We start from the raw sequence: 21,490 nt of genomic DNA on the forward strand, positions 1-21,490 counted from the left end.
GAATTTTGACACACCAAGTGCAAAAGGTTGCCCGTCACTGACCTAAGAAATGACCAATGTCCAATCAGCCTGACATCAATACCTGGAGCAGATCATTAGCCAGGCCTTGAAGCTGCAAGGCCATTCAATGCTCATCAAGGTGATTAATTACAACGTTCACACCTGCTTCCAACAGACGAGTTCTTTCTCCCATTCTGTTACCTTCCACAGATAGATAAACCCAACTTGACTAGTTTCCAATATACAGTAGAGTCTCACTTATCCAACGTTCTGGATTATCCAACGCATTTTTGTAGTCAATGATATCAATAAATCATGATACTTTGGTGCTAAATTCATAGATACAGTAATTACTACATAGCATTACTGCGTATTGAACTACTTTTTCTGCCAAATTTGTTGTCTAACATGATGTTTTGGTGCTTCATTTGTAAAATCATCACCTAATTTGATGTTTAATAGGCTTTTCCTTAATGCCTCCTTATTATCCAACGTATTCGCTTATCCAACATTCTACCGGCCCGTTTATGTTGGATAAGTGAGACTCTACTGTATATTGGAAACTAGTCAAGTTGGGTTTATCTATCTGTGGACGGTAACCTATGCCTGCCATAGGTGGACGAAACGTCAGGAGAGAATGCTTCTGGAACATGGCCCAGTTGCCCTTTGGCGCCCCCTTGTGGCCGCGCGGCGCATCCCCCCCCCTCCGTTGCCTTGTGGCCCTTGGCCCCGCCCACCGGGGCTTCCCCGCCTTGATTGACAGCTCGCCCTCCCTCCTTGGAGCTGGAGAGAGAGAGAGAGAGAGAGAGACCCAGCAGAAAGAAGAATCGCAGGTGAGAAACTGGGAGTTTCGGGGTGGGACCCACTTCCCTATCGGCCCCCTCTCTCCTCCCCTGCCTTCGGGGGTCCCCTGGGAGGTTTCCCACCCCTAATTTGGGTGCATCCGCACTGCACGCTTAACGCGTATTAATCCCGCTTCAACCGCCCTGCCTCAACGCGAGGCCACCCTGGGAGCCGCAGTGCTAGAACAACGCCTTTCCTCTTCGCTGCTCATTAGTGTTGGTGGCCATTCCCAGTCTTTCCCGAGCTGTTGTTGAGCCATGGAAGGGAAACTGCATTAATTTTGCAGTGTAGATGCAACCCGGGAGCCTCGAGGAATGGCCAAGGAAGGAGGCCAAAACAAAGATACACAAAATACACAAAAGAGTATTTAGAAGAAGGCAGAAGGGTCCCAGGGTTGGAACAGAACCGCAAATCCAAAGCAGGGATGCTTAGAAAATATTATTGATTAATTCCTATTATTACTATGTTTTACTATTATTATTTATTAGTATAATAATTGCTATATTTGTGTATTATTACTATTATTATTAATATTACTATGTGATGTTATTTATTACTATTAGTAATTATTAGTAATTATTAATATTACTAATATTACTATTTATTATTATTACTGTTACTACTATTACTATTATAGCTATTCTAACTACAATTTATTACTGTTATTAATATTACTATTTATTATTATTTATTACTATTAATATTACTATTATTGTTTATCATTACTATTTTTATTACTGTTATTACTATTATTATTTATTACTACTATTATTACTATTACTACAGTAGAGTCTCACTTATCCAACGTAAACGGGCCAGCAGAACGTTGGATAAGCGAATATGTTGGATAATAAGGAGAGATTAAGGAAAAGCCTATTAAACATCAAATTAAGTTATGATTTTACAAATTAAGCACCAAAACATCATGTTATACAACAAATTTGACAGAAAAAGTAGTTCAATATGCAGTAATGCTATGTAGTAATTACTGTATTTACAATTTTAGCACCAAAATATTACAATATATTGAAAACATTGACTACAAAAATGCGTTGGATAATCCAGAACGTTGGATAAGCGAGTGTTGGATAAGTGAAACTCTACTGTATTATGATTACTACCTACTAAAGTATTACTATGATTGCTATCATTATTTCTGTTATTACTATTATTTATTATTACTATTGTTCTTACTACAGTATTACTATTTATTATATTACAGTAGAGTCTCACTTATCCAACACTCGCTTATCCAACGTTCTGGATTATCCAACGCATTTTTGTAGTCAATGTTTTCAATACATCATGATATTTTGGTGCTAAATTCATAAATACAGTAATTACTACATAGCATTACTGCCTATTGAACTACTTTTTCTGTCAAATTTGTTGTATAACATGATGTTTGGGTGCTTAATTTATAAAATCATAACCTAATTTGGTGTTTAATAGGCTTCTTCTTAAACTCTCCTCATTATCCAATGTATTCGCTTATCCAACGTTCTGCCGGCCCGTTTATGTTGGATAAGTGAGACTCTACTGTACTATCATTATTACTATTATTTATTACTATTACTGTGCTTACTATTATTTATTTCTGTTATTAATTTTATGATTACTACTTACTAAAGTATTACTATAATGATTGCTATCATTATTACTGTTATTACTATTATTTATTATTACTATTATTGTTCTTATTACAGTATTACTATTTATTATTATTACTATCATTATTACTATTATTATTTATTACTATTACTGTGCTTACTATTATTTATTACTGTTATTATTATTATTATTATGATTACTACTTACTAATGTATTACTATAATGGTTGCTATCATTATTACTATTATTATTGCTATTTATTATTATTATCATTATTAATATTACTACTACAGTAGAGTCTCACTTATCCAAGCTAAACGGGCCAGCAGAACCTTGGATAAGCGAATATCTTGGATAATAAGGAGGGATTAAGGAAAAGCCTATTAAACATCAAATTAGGTTATGATTTTACAAATTAAGCACCAAAACATCACGTTATACAACAAATTTGACAGAAAAAGTAGTTCAATACGCAGTAATGTTATGTTGTAATTACTGTATTTATGAATTTAGCACCAACATATCACGATATATTGAAAACATTGACTACAAAAATGCATTGGATAATCCAGAACCTTGGATAAGCGAGTCTTGGATAAGTGAGACTCTACTATTTTATTTATTATTATTATTATTATTATTATTGTTCTTACTATTCTTACTAAGTGTTGTCGAAGGCTTTCATGGCCAGAATCACGGGGTGGTTGTGTGTTTTCGGGGCTGTGTGGCCATGTTCCAGAAGCATTCTCTCATGATGTTTCGCCCACATCTATGGCAGGCATCCTCACAACCTCACAAGATACCTCACAACCTCTGAGGATGCCTGCCATAGATGTGGGTGAAACATCAGGAGAGAATGCTTCTGGAACATGGCCATACAACCCAGAAATCACAATCCTTTTCTTACTATTATTCTTACTATTACTATTCTTGCTATTCTTGTTATTACTGCTATTATTAATATTATTATGATTACTGTTTATTATTATTATTTCTTACTGTTATTCTTACTATTACTATTCTTGCTATTCTTGTTATTATTACTATTATTTATTACTATTATTATTATTATGATTACTATTATTATTATTATTATATTATTGGTATTATTACTATTATTATTATATTTGTTACCTGCCTCTCCTTCTGGCTCTCGGTGGGCTAGAACATCGTGAAGACGCAAGAGCATTCAATCCATATCTTGACGATCATACAACCAAGATTAAAACAATACTACTAAATAAAATGTAAATTTAAAAGTTCATAGTTTTAAATGGACTGTGGTGACGATGATGGTTTTTTTTTTACTTTCAATAAGTTGTTATGGATTTTCACTGTGATTTTTTTAAATTAATACCACTTATACTGAAATTGTGTTATAATGTTTGTGGATTTTAAATTGTATTGAAACGCTTTCAATGTAAGCCGCTTTGAATCTCCTATTGTGGAGAGAAAAGGCGGAGTATAAAGAAACATAACAACAACAACAGCAATAATAAATTGTCCCTGTCTATATATATAAAAGAGTGATGGCATCACGGCGACCCACAAAACAACAAAACTACAGGCCCCCCAACCTCGAAATTTGACAACACAACCCATCATCCACGCCTCTAGGTTGATAATAAAGTCCTAATTAGAGAGAGAGGAATAATTGCTTTTATCCAATTGCTGCCAGTTAGAAGGCTAAGCTCCTCCAACTTGGTCTCCTCGCAACCCAATAAAAAATAATAAAAAAACACTAAAAATTAATACAATAAAATACTATAATAACAGAAAATAACTAAAAATAATACAAGAAAATAATAAAATATAATAAATAAAAATATAACTTACAATAAAATTAATAAAAAAATGCAAATAACGTCAAATAAAAATTACACAACAATTTTTAACCAATACCACCACCGGGCACAGCTAGTAAGTTACAAGTTACTATTATTATTAAAACAAAGACGAAACTGTGGCTTCTAATCCTGAATGGTCCAAAGAGAGGCAATTGGGCATCACAGTAAACAAACCACAAGGATGCTTTTGTGGCTTGTCAAGCCATTGGGGTCAATGTGGTTTAACTGTGATACACATGCAAACAAACCTCTATGGGCAGAAGGCTATTGTTGTTGTAGTTGTAGTTGTTGTAGTTGTTGTTGTTGTTGCTTTCTGCCCATAGAGGTTTGTTTGCATTGCATCACAGTAAACTGCACTGACTTAATAATAATAATAATAATAATAATAATAATAATAATAATAATAATAATAATAGCCATCTGTCGGGAGTGCTTTGATTGTGCTTTCCCTGCATGGCAGAATGGGGTTGGACTAGATGGTCTTTAGAGGTCCCTTCCAACTTAACTCCATCCATATATACTTTGCTGTCTTCTTATTTTGATGCTCATGCAGCCCAGTGGTTTATGGATCCTTTCTCATCCACTAACCAAAAATAGCTGTGCTTAAACCAATTCAATCTGGGACTTATTTTAAATTGTTATTTCCCTTTAGTTAGTGGATAGGAACTCTAGGTGCACCTTGGAGGCCTCTCCTTCGTGGAGTCGCTGTCAATCAAAGCAGACCTGGCTGCAGTTGGCAACAACAATAACAACAACAACAAACAACAGGGTCTTGGGCCATCAGAAACCAAAGCCTTTTTTACCCAACTACTAAGCAAGAAGCCTCTCCCTCCAGCATTAAAGTCTCCAGGAGTGAAATAAAACCTTGCCAGTTCTGGTTTAGTGTGAGTTTTTCAGGCTATGTGGCCATGTTTCAGTAGCATTCCCTCCTGGTGTTTCGCCTCCATCTGTGGCTAATGGCATCGTCAGAGGTCTGTTGGAAGTGAGGCAAGTGGAGTGTATGTATATCTCTGGAATGTCCAGGGTGAGAGAAAGAACTCTTGTCTGAAAGCAAGTGTGAATGTTGCAATTAGCAAGCCTGAATGTCATTGAATAGCCATGAAGTTTGCAAAGTCAGTCAGTGAGGGTATCTGCATAGAGGTAGCCTACTCTCTGTTGCCTGGAGGCACCCCCTGTGGAATAATGTTTAGGGTGGGAGAAAGAACCCATGTCTGTTTGAAGAAAGTGTGGATCTTGCAATTACCAAGCTTGAATATCTATAAAGCTGCAAAGTCAATCAGTGAGGGTATCTGCATAGAGCTAGCCTGGCCTCTGTTGCCTGGAGGCACCCCCTGTGGAATAATGTTTAGGGTGGGAGAAAGAACCCATGTCTGTTTGAAGAAAGTGTGGATCTTGCAATTACCAAGCTTGAACAACTATGAAGCTGCAAAGTCAATCAGTGAGGGTATCTGCATAGAGGTAGCCTGGCCTCTGTTGCCTGGAGGCACCCCCTGTGGAATAATGTTTAGGGTGGGAGAAAGAACCCTTGTTTGATTGAAGCAAGTGTGGATGTTGCAAATACCAATCTTGAATGGCTATAAAGCTGCAAAGTCAATCAGTTGCAGTATCTCCATAGAGGTAGCCTGGCCTCTCTTGCCTGGAGGCACCCTGGTGTTAATTGGCACTTGATTGTTTACTGTCTGGAGTTCCCCTGTTTCTGAATATTGTTCATTATTTACTGTCTTGATTCTGGTATTTTTTAATACTTGTAACCAGATTTTGTTCCTTTTCATGGTTTTTCTCCTTTCTATTAAAATTGTCCACGTTGCTTGTGGATTTCAGTGCCTTCTCTGTGTAGTTGGACATAATGTCTAGAATTTCTGTGTTCTCAAATAATATACTACGTCCAGGTTCATCAAGTGCACTACTATAGCTGACTTCTCTGGTTGAAGTTTGAAACCCTCACAGATTGATTTTGCAGCCTCATGTGCTAATCAAGCTTGCTAATTGCAACATTCACACTTGCTTTAAACAGACAGGGGTTCTTCCACATCCTGGACATTATTCCACAGGGATATACACTTGCCTCACTAACTCTATGAAGATGCCCTCACTGACTGACTTTTGCAAACTTCATGGCTACCCAATGCTAATTCAAGTTTGCTAATTGCAACATCCACACTTGCTTTAAACAGACAAGGGTTCTTCCTCCCACCCTTGACACTACACAGATACTATAAATATATATTCCACTTGGTACCTCTATGCAGATACCCTCACTGATTGACTCTGCAAACTTCATGGCTGCTCAATGCTATTCAAGCTTGCTCATTGCAACATTCTCACTTGAAACAGACGAGGGTTCTTTCTCCCACCCTGGACATTATTCCACAAGTATATATACACTCCACTTGCCTCACTAACTCTATGCAGATGCCCTCACTGATTGACTTTTGCAAACTTCATGGCTACCCAATGCTAATTCAAGTTTGCTAACTGCAATGTCACAACAGCAACATCCATACTTGCTTTAAACAGATAAGGGTTCTTCCTCCCACCCTTGACACTCCACAGATACTATAAATATATAGTCCACTTGCTACCTCTATGCAGATACCCTCACTAATTGACTCTGCAAACTTCATGACTACTCGGTGCTATTCAAGTTTGCTCATTGCAACATTCTCACTTGCTTGAAGCAGGCAAGGGTTCTTTCTTCTACTCTGGACATTATTCCACAGGGATATATACACTCCACTTGCCTCATTTCCAACATGCCTCTGAACCAACCTCTGAGGATGCCAGCCACAGATGCAGGTGAAACGCTAGGAGAGATTGCTTCTGGAACATGGCCAGACAGCCTGGAAAACTCACAACAACCCAGTGATTCCAGCCATGAAAGCCTTCAACTTTTCCAGTTCGTTCCGTGTTTTTGCAGGATTTCCACTTTGCTTTTTCTTCGATTGCAGGTGGTGCATTTTTTTGACCTCGAAAAGGGTAGATCCTGAATCGTCGCCAGCCTTGTCTTTGTGTGTTTTGGGCAACTCCATGCCTGTGCTTCGACATGGAGAAGTACGAAAAGATCAGCAAGATCGGGGAGGGCTCCTACGGGGTGGTCTTCAAGTGCCGGAACAGGGACACCGGGCAGGTCGTGGCCATCAAGAAGTTCCTGGAGTCGGAAGACGACCCCGTCATTAAGAAGATCGCCCTCCGAGAGATACGCATGCTCAAGGTAGGCTTGCCCTATTCCTTTCGGTGCAATCCTCAACACCTTCTTTGCCTCAGTCTTCTCTTGCTACTCAACACCTTCTTTGCCTCAGTCTTCTCTCAAAAGGAGACTGAGGCTCAACCTGAGCAATACACAGTGGGCAAGGTAATAGGGGAAATGCAACCCAAAATAGGTTTTTAAAAAGCAGTCCAGGAATACCTGGCTACTCTAAATGTAGTCTGAACTACATCCAAGGGTATTGAAGGAACTTACAGTAGACGTTTCAGAACCACTGACAATTCTTGGAGAATGGGAGAAGTCCCAGCAGATACTACATTTTCCCGATCTTCAAGTAGGGAAACAAAGAGGACCCAAACAATGATCAATGTCCAGTTAGCCGGATATCAATACCAGGAAAGATTCTGGAGCATATCATTAGCCAGGCCTTCAAGCTGCAAGGCCATTCAATGCTAATCAAGGTGATTAATTACAACGTTCGCACCTGCTTCCAACAGACAAGAGTTACGTCTCCCACCCTGGCCTTTCCACAGATACATAAACCTCCCTTCTTAGTTTCCAATATACAGTAGAGTCTCACTTATCCAACGTTCTGGATTATCCAACGCATTTTTGTAGTCAATGTTTTCAAAACATCATGATATTTGGTGCTAAATTTGTAAATACAGTAATTACTACATAGCATTACTGCGCATTGAACTACTTTTTCTGTAAAATTTGTTGTATGACATGATGTTTTGGTGCTTAATTTGTAAAATCATAACCTAATTTGATGTTTAATAGGCTTTTCCTTAATGCCTCCTTATTATCCAACATATTCACTTATCCAACGTTCTGCCGGCCCGTCTATTTTATTTATTTTTTATTTTTTATTAAACTTATATACCGCTACTCCCAGTTTGGCTCGGAGCGGTTTACAAAAATAGATTAAAACAATACACTTGGCTTTAAAATAACAATAAAAACAACAATAAAAGCAACAATAAAAACAGACATAGCCCCGAGTTTTTCACCCATTTATGTTGGATAAGTGAGACTCTTCTGTACTTCACAACCTCTGAGGATGCCTGCCATACCGGTAGATGTTGGCAAAACGTCAGGAGACAGTGCTTCTCGATCAAGGCCAGACAGCCTGGAAATCCCACAGCAACCCAGTGATTCTGGCTGTGAAACACATTAAAAGAGGCAGTTTGCAATCACTGTGATGACTCCAAGTCAACATGGGTTTTGCAAAAATAAGATCAGGATTCAAAATGACCTTCACTGATTGGAGAGCTGATGAAAAGCCCAAAACACCTGGAGGCATGGGCCAACTTGATGCGTAGTATAGCCACTACTGCATAGGTGTTTTGGACTCCAACTCCCACCATTCCTAACAGCCTCAGGCCCTTTCCTTTTCCCCCTTGGCTGCTTAAGCGGGAGTTGGAGTCCAAAACACCTGGAGGGAGGGCCCAAGTTTGCCCAGGCCTGGCTTCTATGCACGCCATGCCCTCCACGCACAATGCTTTTGACAGCCCTTTGTGTGCGGTGATCAATGGATCCTCTCCTCCTCTTCTCGGACCCAATGTAAACAAAAGAAGAAAGGAACGTCCTCCAATGCTCAGCGCAATGCTCCCTCTCCCTTTGCCAAGGGATCCGTATTGATCGGACAAGTGCGGGCCTGTTGTCGTCTCCGTCTCTCGCAAACACTTCTTCCGTCAATAGTAACCAACTGTTTGTTTGCGAGTGGGATGGAGCAAGGAGAGAGGCTTGTTTGAGGTCCTGTTCATCCATCAGCAAACATTTCCCGATCGGTCATTTTTCAGCCGCGTAAACCAACACTTGAGGGACACGCCGCACACGGAAGGCAGAGATGAAAGAGGCCCGCCTGCTTTCCTCTTAGCTTTCAGTCTCATTGAAGTTCAGGTCTGAGTTTGGAAATGCACAAGGCTGTTTATTTTCTCCTTTCAATGCCACATGGGTGTGGACGGAGGTGTTTTTTGCATGCTTCTGTTTAGCTCCTGTTGGAATTGGTTAACAAACCCAACCCCAAGGGTGCTTCTGTCCAAAACGAATCTCAACAGGGAGAAATGTACAATACTTCAAAGCGAAATGCACAGATATAAGATGAGTGACACCTGACTTTTGACACCGGTCCTTTTGAAAGCAATTTAGGAATCTTAGTAGCTTTAAAAGGCAATGTGGTTCTAGGCTGCATCAAGAGGAGTATAGAGTCGAGTTATTATTATTATAGACTAGCTTGGATACCTGGCGTTACCCGGGTTGTCGAAGGCTTTCATGGCCGGGATCACAGGGTTGTTGTATGTTTTCCAGGCTGTATGGCCATGTTCTAGAAGTATTCTCTCCTGACGTTTCACCCACATCTATGGCAGGCATCCTCAGAGGTTGTGAGGTATGGAGAAACTAAGGAAGAAAGGTTTATATATATCTGTGGAAAGTCCAGGGTGAGAGAAGTTCATGAAAATCAACAAAATCTGGCTACCAGTATTAAAAAAACTCAAAAATCAGAACAGTAAATAAGAAGCAACAGTCTGAAAACAGAGGAGTTCCAGACATGGGAACCAAGGGCAGCTAACGACTCTGAACAAAGGATGCCCCCAGGCAGGAAGCCAGGAGATGAAGCTATTCGATGCTAATTGAGGTGATTAACTACAACATTCACACTGGCCTCCAACTGACAAAGAGTTCTTCTCTCACCCTGGACTTTCCACAGATATATATAAACCTTCCTTGCTTAGTTTCTCCATGCCTCACAACCTCTGAGGATGCCTGCCATAGATGTGGGCGAAACGTCAGGAGAGAATACTTCTAGAACATGGCCATACAGCCTGGAAAACATACAACAACCCTGTTACCCGAGTTATTTGAAGTCATTTTAATTGTACAAAATGCATAAGATTGTGAATAAACTACAACTGACACAATGCCAGGTTACCCCAAGAAACTCCATCAGTACTTAAAGTTTGTTATGTTAGGCAAGTTTGCTCATCGGTGCGGTTCAGTGTGCTCTCTGGCTGTAGGGTGAACTACAACTCCCACTATGGTAAGTCATTCCCCTCAAACCCATCCAGTAGGTTGAGTTAGTCATGGGGGTTCTGTGTGCCAAGTTTGGTCCAGGTCCATCATCAGTGGAGGTCAGTTTCCCTGGTTGTGGGTGAACTACAATTCCCAGAAAAGAAAGTCATCCCCCCCCCCCCAACTCCTCCAGTAATCAAATTTCAGCATATCAAGGATGTGTGCCAAGTTTGGTCCAGATCCATCGGTGTTTCGTTTGGATTGTGTCTTCCAACCTGGCAGAAGGAGGTTGGACTACATGGCTCTTGGGGTCTCTTCCAACTCTAGGATTCTTTTAAAAATAGGGTAAATAAAGCCATGCCTTGCTCTGTTTTGCAATTAATGTGATTTATACAAAGAAGTTCCTTGTAGAGCAGTGGTTCCACTTGGGCTTCCAGGTGTTTTGGACTTCAGCTCCCACAGTTCCTAACAGCTGGTAAACTGGCTGGGATTTCTGGGAGTTGAAGTCAAAAACACCGGAGGCCCAAGGTTGGGAACCATAGCCATAAGAGTTTACAATCCAAGGTGCTTGAAAACCGCCTTTACGGTTTCTATTCTGCACCCAAAGGTGATTTCTGGAAGCCCAGCACTGTTTCCCAAGGTTGGAATTAATGCTGTATGTTGACACCGTCTTTGCTTTCTTTCCAGCAACTGAAGCATCCCAACCTGGTCAACCTCTTGGAGGTCTTCCGTCGGAAGAGGAAGCTGCACCTGGTCTTTGAATATTGCGACCACACTGTGCTGCACGAGCTGGACAAGAACCCACGGGGGTAAGCGTCCGGCCCTGTTGGATTTCAAAATATACTAACCTATTCTGAAGATAAAATGCTGGGTTACTTTTTAAGCATTGTAAGTGCCGAGTCACAGTTATGGTGATTAAGCAAGAGAAGAATGAAACCCTGAGGTTTATTTATTTATTTACAGTATTTATATTCCGCCCTTCTCACCCCGAAGGGGACTCAGGGCAAATTACAATGAACACATATATGGCAAATATTCAATGCCAACAGACAAACAACATACAGTATAGACAGACACAGAGGCATTTAACATTTTTCCAGCTTCACGATTCCAGCCACAGGGGGAGCTGTTGCTTCACCGTCCACTAGTGGCTGTACTTCCTCATTCCTTTCCTCATGTTTTGCTGGCAGTTTTATGGTGTTGTAAATTAGTTAAATTAGCCTCCTGCATAAAGCGTACCTAAATTTCCCTACTTGACAGATGCAACTGTCTTTCAGGGCTGCATAGGTCAACAGGAAGCCGGGCTATTTAATGGTTGGGGGCTTAACCCGACCCGGGCTTTGAACTCATGACCTCTCGGTCAGTAGTGATTTATTGCAGCTGGTTACTAGCTAGCTGCACCACAGCCCGGCTGCAGCATCAGGTGGATAAGATAATGAAAGCATGAATGGAACATTGTGTCATGCGAGTGTCTAAAAGAACACCAACAGAGTAAGTTGGGCGTGGGTGATGTGGTGATATATGGCGAATTGGAGGATTCTGGAGAGAGCTATGAATACTGTAAATAGCTACAACAAAAGATAAAGCCTTCCTGCATCTGTTGTTTATCACAAGTCTTGCTCATACAATACTTTAATACAGCTTGGAGGTTTGAGCTGAGAAACTCTGCTTCAGGTTGACAGGCCCCAGGGCTAAAAGAGATATAGGACCACAAGATAAACATGAACCAAATATGTAATGTGAAAGCTAAAAATCCCAATGCAATTCTATGTGTCATCAGTAGGACTAAAGTGTCTAGATCAGGTTTTGGACTTCAACTACCGGCAGTTAGGAATTGTGGAAGATGAAGTCCAATTCACCCTGGAGGGAGAGCTAAAATTGGCCCATGCCTGCTTTAAAATCTGGACTGAAACTCAAAGGATTCTCTAACCGACTGATAGGGAAGGTATCAGTTGGTAATTCATATAGAATACTTCTATGGGGAAGGATGAGGGTTGTGCCATGCCTTCTGACCCCTTTTCTTCCTTCTCCTTCTTTCCAGGGTCCCAGAGCATTTGGTGAAGAGCATAACGTGGCAGACTCTCCAGGCGGTCAACTTTTGCCATAAACACAATGTAAGTCTACCTGTCCACACTCTTGTCCCTTCTCCAACCCAGTGCCCTCCATCCTTGTTGGGCTGCATCTCCCACTTCAATGATGAGGATGGGGATTGTAGTCCAACATATCCGGGAGTGTTTGCAGCAGGCTGCTGGGTTTCAGACTTGAGAAGATAGAATCATAGAGTTGGAAGAGACCCCCAGGGCCATTATGTTGTATTGGTTTTATTGTGAGCCCGCTTTGAGATAAAGCAGGATAATAATTTAATAAAATACTTTACTTATATTACGCTCTACCTCCCCGAGGGGACTCAGAGCAGATTACAGGTACATATATGTCAAACATTAAATGCTGTTACACAATTGACAAAAAGACAGTACACAAACACAGGCAAGGATTCCCTCTTTTCATCTCCAGCATCCGGCTGTGCTCGACAGCTATGCGGAAGTGCTGTTGTTTCATTTTCCACACCATGGACACCTTTCCTGGTCGGATTTTTGCCAGCATGTTTTTCAGGGCACCTTTTACCTCCCTGCCAAAGTGGTACCTGTTTATCTACTTACGTTGTTGTTTTCACACTGCTAGGTGAGCAGAAGCTGGGCTGACGGCAGGAGCTCACCCCGACCCGGGCTTGAACTGCCAACCTTCTGGTTGGCAGGATCTTCTATAGCTGGTAGTTTAACCTGCTGTTCTGTAGCCTGGCCCAAGTAACAATAATAACAACAATAACAATCCAATTTGATTCACATCTTCCAGACAGGAAGTCATAATCAAAGCATTCCTGACAGATGGCCATCCAGCCTCTGCAATACCCAAAGAATTATGGGTTGAAAGAAAGTGGCATTGCTGCAAAAGCTAAAATCTCACAAGAGCTGACAGATCGTGGCTAAATCTGTGGTTGGGATTGTATAGCTTTCCAGGTATTGCTGAACTACAGCTCACAGAATGCCTGCAGTTAAAATGATGATGATGATGATGAAAAATAGTAGTAGTAGCAGTAGTATACCCTGTGTTATCTATCCAGAAGGGGACTCTTCTTCTTCTTCTTCTTCTTCTTCTTCTTCTTCTTATTATTATTATTATTATTATTATTATTAAACACATGGAAGGTCACATATTTCCCATCCATAGTTTAAATCCAGTGTGGATGCCAACTAAAGTATGCCAGCAATTAACTGAGATCCCATTGGATTTAGGTTAGTATTGTTACTAAAAAGTTTCTCTTCTCCAGAAAATGATTTAGAAACCAGGCGTGCCTTCTGCCACACAAACAACACTCTACTACTATGAATGCTAATTTTGGCTTTTCTACAATCAGACGTTTCCATTTCAGCATTTTGTACAACTATATCCAATCTTTCTTTCTCTTGTCTTTCCTCGTTCTTTCCTGAAAAATATTGCCCAGAAACTTATAGGAGAGGGTCAAAGGGAGGGCATTGTAACTACAGCAGAGATAATTTTTCTTTGTCCCTAATGCGCTCTTTTCTGCCTCCAGTGCATACACAGAGATGTGAAGCCGGAAAACATCCTCATCACAAAGCATTTCGTCATTAAACTCTGTGACTTTGGATTCGCTCGCATCTTAAGTAAGTTTCTGGGGTGTCTTTGGTCTAATACAGACCTGGGTAAACTTGGGCCCTCCAGGTGTTTTGGACTTCAACTCTCACAATTCCTAACAGCCTACCGGCTGTTAGGAATTGTGAGAGTTGAAGTCCAAAACACCTGGAGGGCCCAAATTTGTCCATGCCTGACCTAGGTCCTCTGCATTTGTGAACTGGATGAAACATGGATGCGTTTTGTGCTTCGTGTCTTGCTCCATCTCCCTCTATTCCTTCAACCTCTCATTCAGCTGGACCCAGCGATTACTACACGGATTATGTGGCAACTCGTTGGTACCGTTCTCCCGAACTGCTTGTGGGGGACACCCAGTACGGGCCTCCCGTGGACGTCTGGGCCATTGGCTGCGTCTTCGCTGAGCTGCTGTCCGGCATCCCGTTGTGGCCGGGGAAATCCGACGTGGACCAGCTCTACCTGATCCGGAGGACTTTGGGTAAGGAGAGGTGCAGCTCCAACTGGTATTATACCTGGGTTTGGCAGCCAACCCCCTCTTTCCACCTCTTACAGAGTTGGGAGGGACCCCAAGGATCACCCTGTCCAACCCTGTTTTGCCAGGCAGGAAGACACAATCAAAGCCCTCTCAACAGATGGCCATCCACACTGTTTCAAAACCTCCACAGAAGGAGATTCCACTAGACTCCCAGGCAGCTTCGTATTCCGCCATTGAATTGTTCCTACCATAGGAAGTTCTTCCTAATGTTTAGATGGAATCCCTCTTCCTGCAGCTTGAACCCATCTATATATATAAAAATGTTCTGTTAGTTTTTCCCTTAACTTAAACAACAAAACTACACGACCAAATCACACCAAATTTGGCCACAAAAGACATAGCCGTCTGGTATAACAATACAGAACAATATAATTTCTAAAACCAGGACAGTAAATAAAGAGCAACACTCTGAAAGCAGGGAAATTGGGAATTCCAGAAAGGAAACCATCACGGCCAGCTAACACTTCCCAACAAAGGATTCTCCCAGGCAGGAAGCAAACAGGCTTTGAAGTTGCAAGGCCATTAAATGCTAATCAGGGTAGCTAATAGCAGCATTCAAACCTGCCACACTGAGACTATTAATTGCTATTCAAACTGGCCAACCAAGGATTCCGCAAGGTAGAAAGTGGCCAGGCTTGCAAGCAGCAAGGCTATTCAGTGCTATTCAATCTGCCCAACCAAGATTTCCCCTAGATAGAAAACCCCCAAGCTCTGAAGCCACAAGGCTACTCTGTCCCATACAACCAGGCCTAGAAAGGATGCCCTATGTAGAAAGCAGCCAGGCTTTTAAGCTGCAAGACTATTCAGTGCTGTTCAAGCTGGCGAAACAAGGATTTCCCTACTAAGGAAGTAGCCAGGCTTCAAAGCGGCTCTTTGATTGAGGGTGCTACTCCAGGTATTCCAGAAAACAGCCAGGCTTTGAGGCTGCAAGGCTATTCACTGTTATTTCACCTGGCCAACAAATGATTCCCATAAGCCACAGCAATGCGTGGCTGGGCAAAACTAGTTAAATATAAATGGTATTTTTAAAAATTCACAGGCATTGGCCCATGCCTGATCTAGACACTTTAGTCTTACTGATGGCACATAGAATTGCATTGGGTTTCTTAGCTTCCACATCACATTTTTGACTCCTATTCCGCTTGTAGCCCTAGATCTCTTTTGCATGTACTTTTTCCATGTGTCACTTGTCTTATGTCTCCTATATCTCTTGCCCAAAGGGGACCTCATTCCCAGGCACCAGCAGGTCTTCAGCACCAACCAGTTCTTCAGTGGGGTCAGAATCCCGGATCCAGAGAGCATGGTGAGCACATTTCCTTGCAACTTGACTCACAAACATATCTCTGCAGACAACAGCCTTGCAAGCAGCTTCCTTTGGTTTTGCTCTGCCTCTCGCTTGCCCTTTTACGAGGAAGGCTTTGCTTTGTCTCCCGGGCAAATGCCAGGGAGTTTTATCTTCTGCTTCAAGGCATAATGTATTGCCTAGGAGCTGACAATTTGGCCAAAGGGAATGGCTGGACGTGACCGTCTCCATGGACGATCGAGAGACATGGCTGCGGGGGCGGAAAAGGGATTGCTATTGGAAACAGAAGAAAGCATTAGGCTTTGCAAAGCAACATGCAATTAAAGGGCAGGTTCCAGTTCTTCAGCTCTCTCTCTGCTGAGAGCCATGGCTTTTAAATTAAGGAATAAATGTAGGTTTGAGGGTTTGCCCTAGAAAATAATGTTATCCGTAAATCCAAGAGCCAGCATGTTATAAGGGACTAAGGTTTGGGAGAGAGTGGTTTGAATCCTCACTTGAAAACTGTAGCCCTCTGAGTGATTTGGGGCAAGTCACACACTCTCAGCCTCTGCTGTTGTTTGCTTTCAAGTTGTTTTACACTTTAAAAGACTCTATTGCAGGGTTTTCTTGGTAGGATTTGCTCAGAGGTTTGCCTTTGCTGTCCTCTGAGGCTGAGAGAGTGTGACTTGCCCAAGGCACTATTAAGGTTGAGCAGGGATTTGAACCCAAGTCTCTGGAGTCGTAATTCAATGCTAACCAAACTGCTTTTGTGAGAGTAAAGCAATGGCAAACTACCACTAAAGAAACCTTACACCAGGCATGGGCCAACTTCGGTCTTCCAAGTGTTTTGGACTTCAATTCCCACAATTCCTAACAGCCGGAAGTCCAAAATACCTGGAGGTACACACAACAAAAACTCATCCCTTTCTTATAGGAGCCTCTGGAAATGAAATTCCCATCCATTTCTTATTCCGCCCTCGGACTCATGAAGGTGAGCAAGGCGCCACTGTGTTTTGATCATTCATTATATAAACATAGTACCAGAGAACTATCTGTCAGCATGTTTTATTCTTTCTCTTCTTTGAGTAAAAACTTTGTATTCTGGCAGGTTTTTAACATGGGAAGATCTTAGAGAATGGGCTGAGGGTACTGTTTTGTTTTACATGGCTTCTTATCTATTCAACTGCTTTAAAGTATACATTTTTTAAAAAAATGTGAATAATTTAGTCCCATTTTAACATATATTTTGGTATCTTTCTATCTGTAGTGTTATTAAATTTTAAAATGACAGGATACAGGCAGTCCCTGTTGGAAATAACAATCTTCTACAAGCCTCCTATACTAGTTATCTGTTATGTATATAATTCAGATTGCTTACTATATTGCACATATATTCTGATATGCAGTTTTCCTTTAACTATGTTGTTTGAGGTTGTGAGAGGGACTACAGACCATGCAACCAGATCTGGGACTATTCAGACTGAGAGTCCATTTTTAGAAGTCCAAGCAGTACAGTCTAGAAGTCAGTAGTGCCAGGATGGTACAGTGTGTTGTCAGTCTGTATTGAGTCAATGTTCAGTAAAGTATCAGACTGAAGAGTTAGTCTATATGCAACGAAGAAGAGACTGAAACAGAATGCTTAAAGCACAGGCCGTTTAAATTTTGAACCAATAAGCAATGAACCTGTATGCTGAGTAGATGACGTTTGTAAGTAAATCAACTATGTTACTTTTAACAAAGACTACCTATTTTGGTCTCTTGAGAGCATGATCTAAAAGCAATATATTTTATGAGAGAGATGTTTTGGGGCAACTGAAATACCACTTCTGAAGATCTGCTATATATTTTATACGTTGGCATATCTTTGTTCCTAACAGTTCAGAGAGATAATCAGTTATATCAGTCTAACAACTGAGAAACCTAATTGCCCAGCATGAATACTAGTGGATATTTACCACTAAGGAGAAGATTCACTCAAACGAGTATTTAACTCTTCTCAGGAAGATCATACTTTACAAAAAGGTTATGATTATTCCAAATAGTGTGAATGCCAATTAATCTTCAAAAGGGTCACGCTTCCAAAAGGCTAAGAGGATTTATAGTTTCCCAAAAGGTTGTGATCTCTGAAATGTTATGCATTTATTTATTATTTATTTATTTACAGCATTTATATTCCGCCCTTCTCACCCCGAAGGGGACTCAGGGCAGATCACATTACACATATAGGCAAACATTCAATGCCTTTTAACATAGAACAAAGACAAGACAAATACAGGTTCCGAGCGGGCCTCGAACTCATGACCTCCTGGTCAGAGTGATTCATTGCAGCTGGTTGCAGCTGGCTTGCTCTCCAGCCTGCGCCACAGCCCGGGCCCACAGCCTGACTTTTGCATTTCCAAAAGTCCCTGACCACAAAGTATGGACCAAATAGGTGCTGTAGGTTTGTTCTGAAGTCACAAAAGGTACACTTTAAAAATGTAACTCCATATATATATATATACACACACATACTGTACTGTACTTATATACACACACACATGTTGGATTGCATAGGGATGTTTACTTTGCTGCCTGTGCCCCTGTTCTGTCCCTGGGATCACTGGATTTTGAAAAAAATGACTTGCTATGGAATCAAGGATTGGAGATAAAGCTTCAATGGAGGATAACTTTTTCAGGAGCAGATTTCCCTTCTGAGAGAAAGATTTCCCTCACTACCTGTGGTCTCAGCTGTATTCTTAACTAGGAGTTGCTTGTCACTCGGGTGTTTGTAACTTGGGGATTGCTTGTAGTAGTAGTAGTAGTAGTAGTGGTGTTTCCCTCAATTGACCCATATTGTTTCCCTCCTCCTTCCAGGGCTGCCTTCACATGGATCCGGCTGAGCGGCTGACCTGTGAGCAGCTCCTGCAACATTCCTATTTTGATGGCATCCGTGACGTGGAGCTGGGGAGGGAGCGGTCCATGACACGGAAGCCCAGCCGGCCGACCCGGAAGCACATCCCTGGGGTAAGGGCTTGTGATCAGGGGACGCCGAACCTGTCCCTCCTTTTCCTAGACCCTAAAACAGGCATGGGCCAACTTGGGCCCTCCAGGTGTTTTGGACTTCAACTCCCACAATTCCTAACAGCCTACCGGCTGTTAGGAATTGTGGGAGTTGAAGTCCAAAACACCTGGAGGGCCCAAGTTGGCCCATGCCTGCCTCTTACCTTTCTTGCATTCAATACATCCTTACCTATTTTCTGCTTCTAGTTGCAGTACCTTCCCCAGTTAACCAGCAGCAACATCTTGCCTGCTTTGGACAACAAGAAGTACTACTGCGGGATGAGAAAACTGAACTACCGTTTCCCTAACATCTAACATGGATTGATCATGAACAGATATGGTGCCCCGAAAGGGAGAAGAGAAGTGGGAAATGCAAACGTATTGGCAGACACCGACGCGAGCCACCAAGTCCTTACTTCCTCTGAACGGGGCAAACCTAGAAAGAGAAGTGACCAGAGGTTTGGAAAAAACTTGTGGCTCAACTGAAAATGCATCTGTTTGGACTTAGAAGTTTGTTTTTGTGCAGCTAGAACTGGAATTGTATCCTTGTTGTTCAGGATTGTCATTTGCTTGGAACATGTACCATGTGCGGAAGGAGTTAGAGCAGCCACTGAAGCGGAAGGTGATTCAAAGATGCCAAATACCTATCATTCACAAAAAACCCTTTGTGTCAAAACGAGAGAGGGAAAGTTGGTTTATATCTTCAATAGTATCGTAACGGCCGATCCTGCGTACACACCCATTCAGATAGTTTTGTGCACTGAGGCTTGAAAGCCAGGATGTTACCCATTCAAACCTTGCCTTGGCTACAAATCACTTCTCTTAGATACAGCAGTGCCGCCTCTTTTTACATTTCAATCCGTGTCTTTTCTTGTTTTGCCCAAACAAGTCACAGCGTTATTTTAGATGGGGTCTGGCTAAAGCAGAACAGTTCCTCCTTAGACACTATCCTCCTATCGATGTAGCCTAGAATCGCATGGGCCTTTTAAGCTGTTGAATCACACTGTTGACTCATGTTCAGCTTGTTGCCGCCAAAGATTCCTAGATGCTTTTCCCATGGGATCTTGTCAAGAGAGAAAAAGGTTTGCCCAATTATTACCAGATCTTGCTTTAGATTCTGAACTATAAACCGGTAATAACAGAATGTTTTTTTCCTCATCAAATAGAAGAATCGTAATTTAACACATTAGAATAATAGAATAATAGAGTTGGAAGAGACCACATGGGCCATCTAGTTCCAGCCCCTTGCCATGCAGGAAAAGCACATTTCCAGGAAGCCTTTGTGTACATATTATCTATCTATTTATCTATCTAATCTTTAACCAAGTCCTATTTTATTAAGTGGGACATGTTGGAAATGAACATGCCATCAACTATAGATTTCATCAGAACTGGATGTGGCCTTAAATTTACTTTGAAGACCATGTTAAAGAGGTGTCTCTCTGTGTTGTTGTGTTTGCAGAATCAAAACAGTTGGTTTATACTCATTTCATTGTAATTTCTGGCATGGATTCTACCTTGGTACCTCTCTCCTGCGTAGGGAACTGTACACTACTTTTGAGTTATTTGTATCTCAATCTTATTTCTATCTTAACATTAGCTATTCTTCAGAAACAAATGCTATGTCTTAGTAACCGGTTAAAAAACCCATTATGCTGAGAGTGGCCTAATGCTGCTTTCCAAAACATCCCTTGTCCAACATGACACGCTCCTGATACGTTGTACTACAAAGCCCATCATCAGGCCATCATGGCCTTTGGCGTGGTTCATAGAAGTGTAAGTAGTAGATAACATTATTCAGTTTTGACTGCACTGTGAGCAACAGACACAACCTGCAAACTACTGAATGCAGGGCTCGATGACCAATGGACTAATGCTTGATGTAACCTCATCTTGGGCGTTGTTCCGGGTGTAATTAAAAATCTATTCTTGTAGAATTAAAAGGGAGAGGATGCTTTGTTTTGTTTGCCTCTTGTACATGACGCAAAATAGATTTTGTGGAATTTCTTCAAAAATCAAGGGTGCATTTCTAGATCAGTTACTTGGCTGCGTTACAACTTTAGTTCCATAAATCAGCATCTCAATCCCGAAGCAGCCTCTATGAACAAAGGTTTGAGACACAGCACACTGGTGTCTCACCTCCTTCCTCCAGGAATCTCTGGTGAAACTATCAGAATGTTTTAAGGGGGGGGGAGACTTTGGGAGGACCCACAAATATGGTCTTAGGAGCTGCTCTTTTCCCCTATAGCAGCTAATCATGCTGGTGCTTTTGTTCAAACAAAAAGCAACCAGGATGCTGAGAATAAATGCTACTTATTTTATCAGGAGAGCAACAAGTGCAGCGCAGTTGTTGCAGAACTGGGCTCTGAGGACCAGAGTTTGAGACTTGGCTGTAGAAACTGTATCCGTGACCATAGACAAGTCACACACTCTCGGGCAAATCA

The 21,490-nt window shown here is 41.5% G+C and overlaps 1 protein-coding gene across 2 annotated transcripts; it reads left to right on the forward strand.

Annotated features, from left to right (window-relative positions):
• The first annotated feature begins 740 nt into the window (after nt 1-740).
• cdkl1 (cyclin dependent kinase like 1) lies at nt 741-20,989 on the forward strand. Of its 2 annotated transcripts, XM_003228352.4 has the most exons (10): nt 742-833; nt 7,250-7,512; nt 11,209-11,330; nt 12,563-12,635; nt 14,114-14,204; nt 14,468-14,668; nt 15,946-16,028; nt 16,942-16,998; nt 18,861-19,010; nt 19,254-20,989. In XM_003228352.4, the coding sequence occupies exons 2-10, from the start codon at nt 7,345-7,347 to the stop codon at nt 19,359-19,361; spliced, it is 1,053 nt and encodes a 350-aa protein (XP_003228400.1). In that variant the 5' UTR covers nt 742-833; nt 7,250-7,344; the 3' UTR covers nt 19,362-20,989. The 2 variants fall into 2 exon arrangements, with proteins under 2 accessions (XP_062824781.1, XP_003228400.1); XM_062968711.1 differs by lacking the exon at nt 16,942-16,998 and having other exon boundaries at nt 741-833.
• The last annotated feature ends 501 nt before the right edge of the window (nt 20,990-21,490 follow it).

The sequence above is a fragment of the Anolis carolinensis genome, chromosome 1 (assembly GCF_035594765.1).
Source record: "Anolis carolinensis isolate JA03-04 chromosome 1, rAnoCar3.1.pri, whole genome shotgun sequence".
NCBI classification, from domain to species: domain Eukaryota; kingdom Metazoa; phylum Chordata; class Lepidosauria; order Squamata; family Dactyloidae; genus Anolis; species Anolis carolinensis.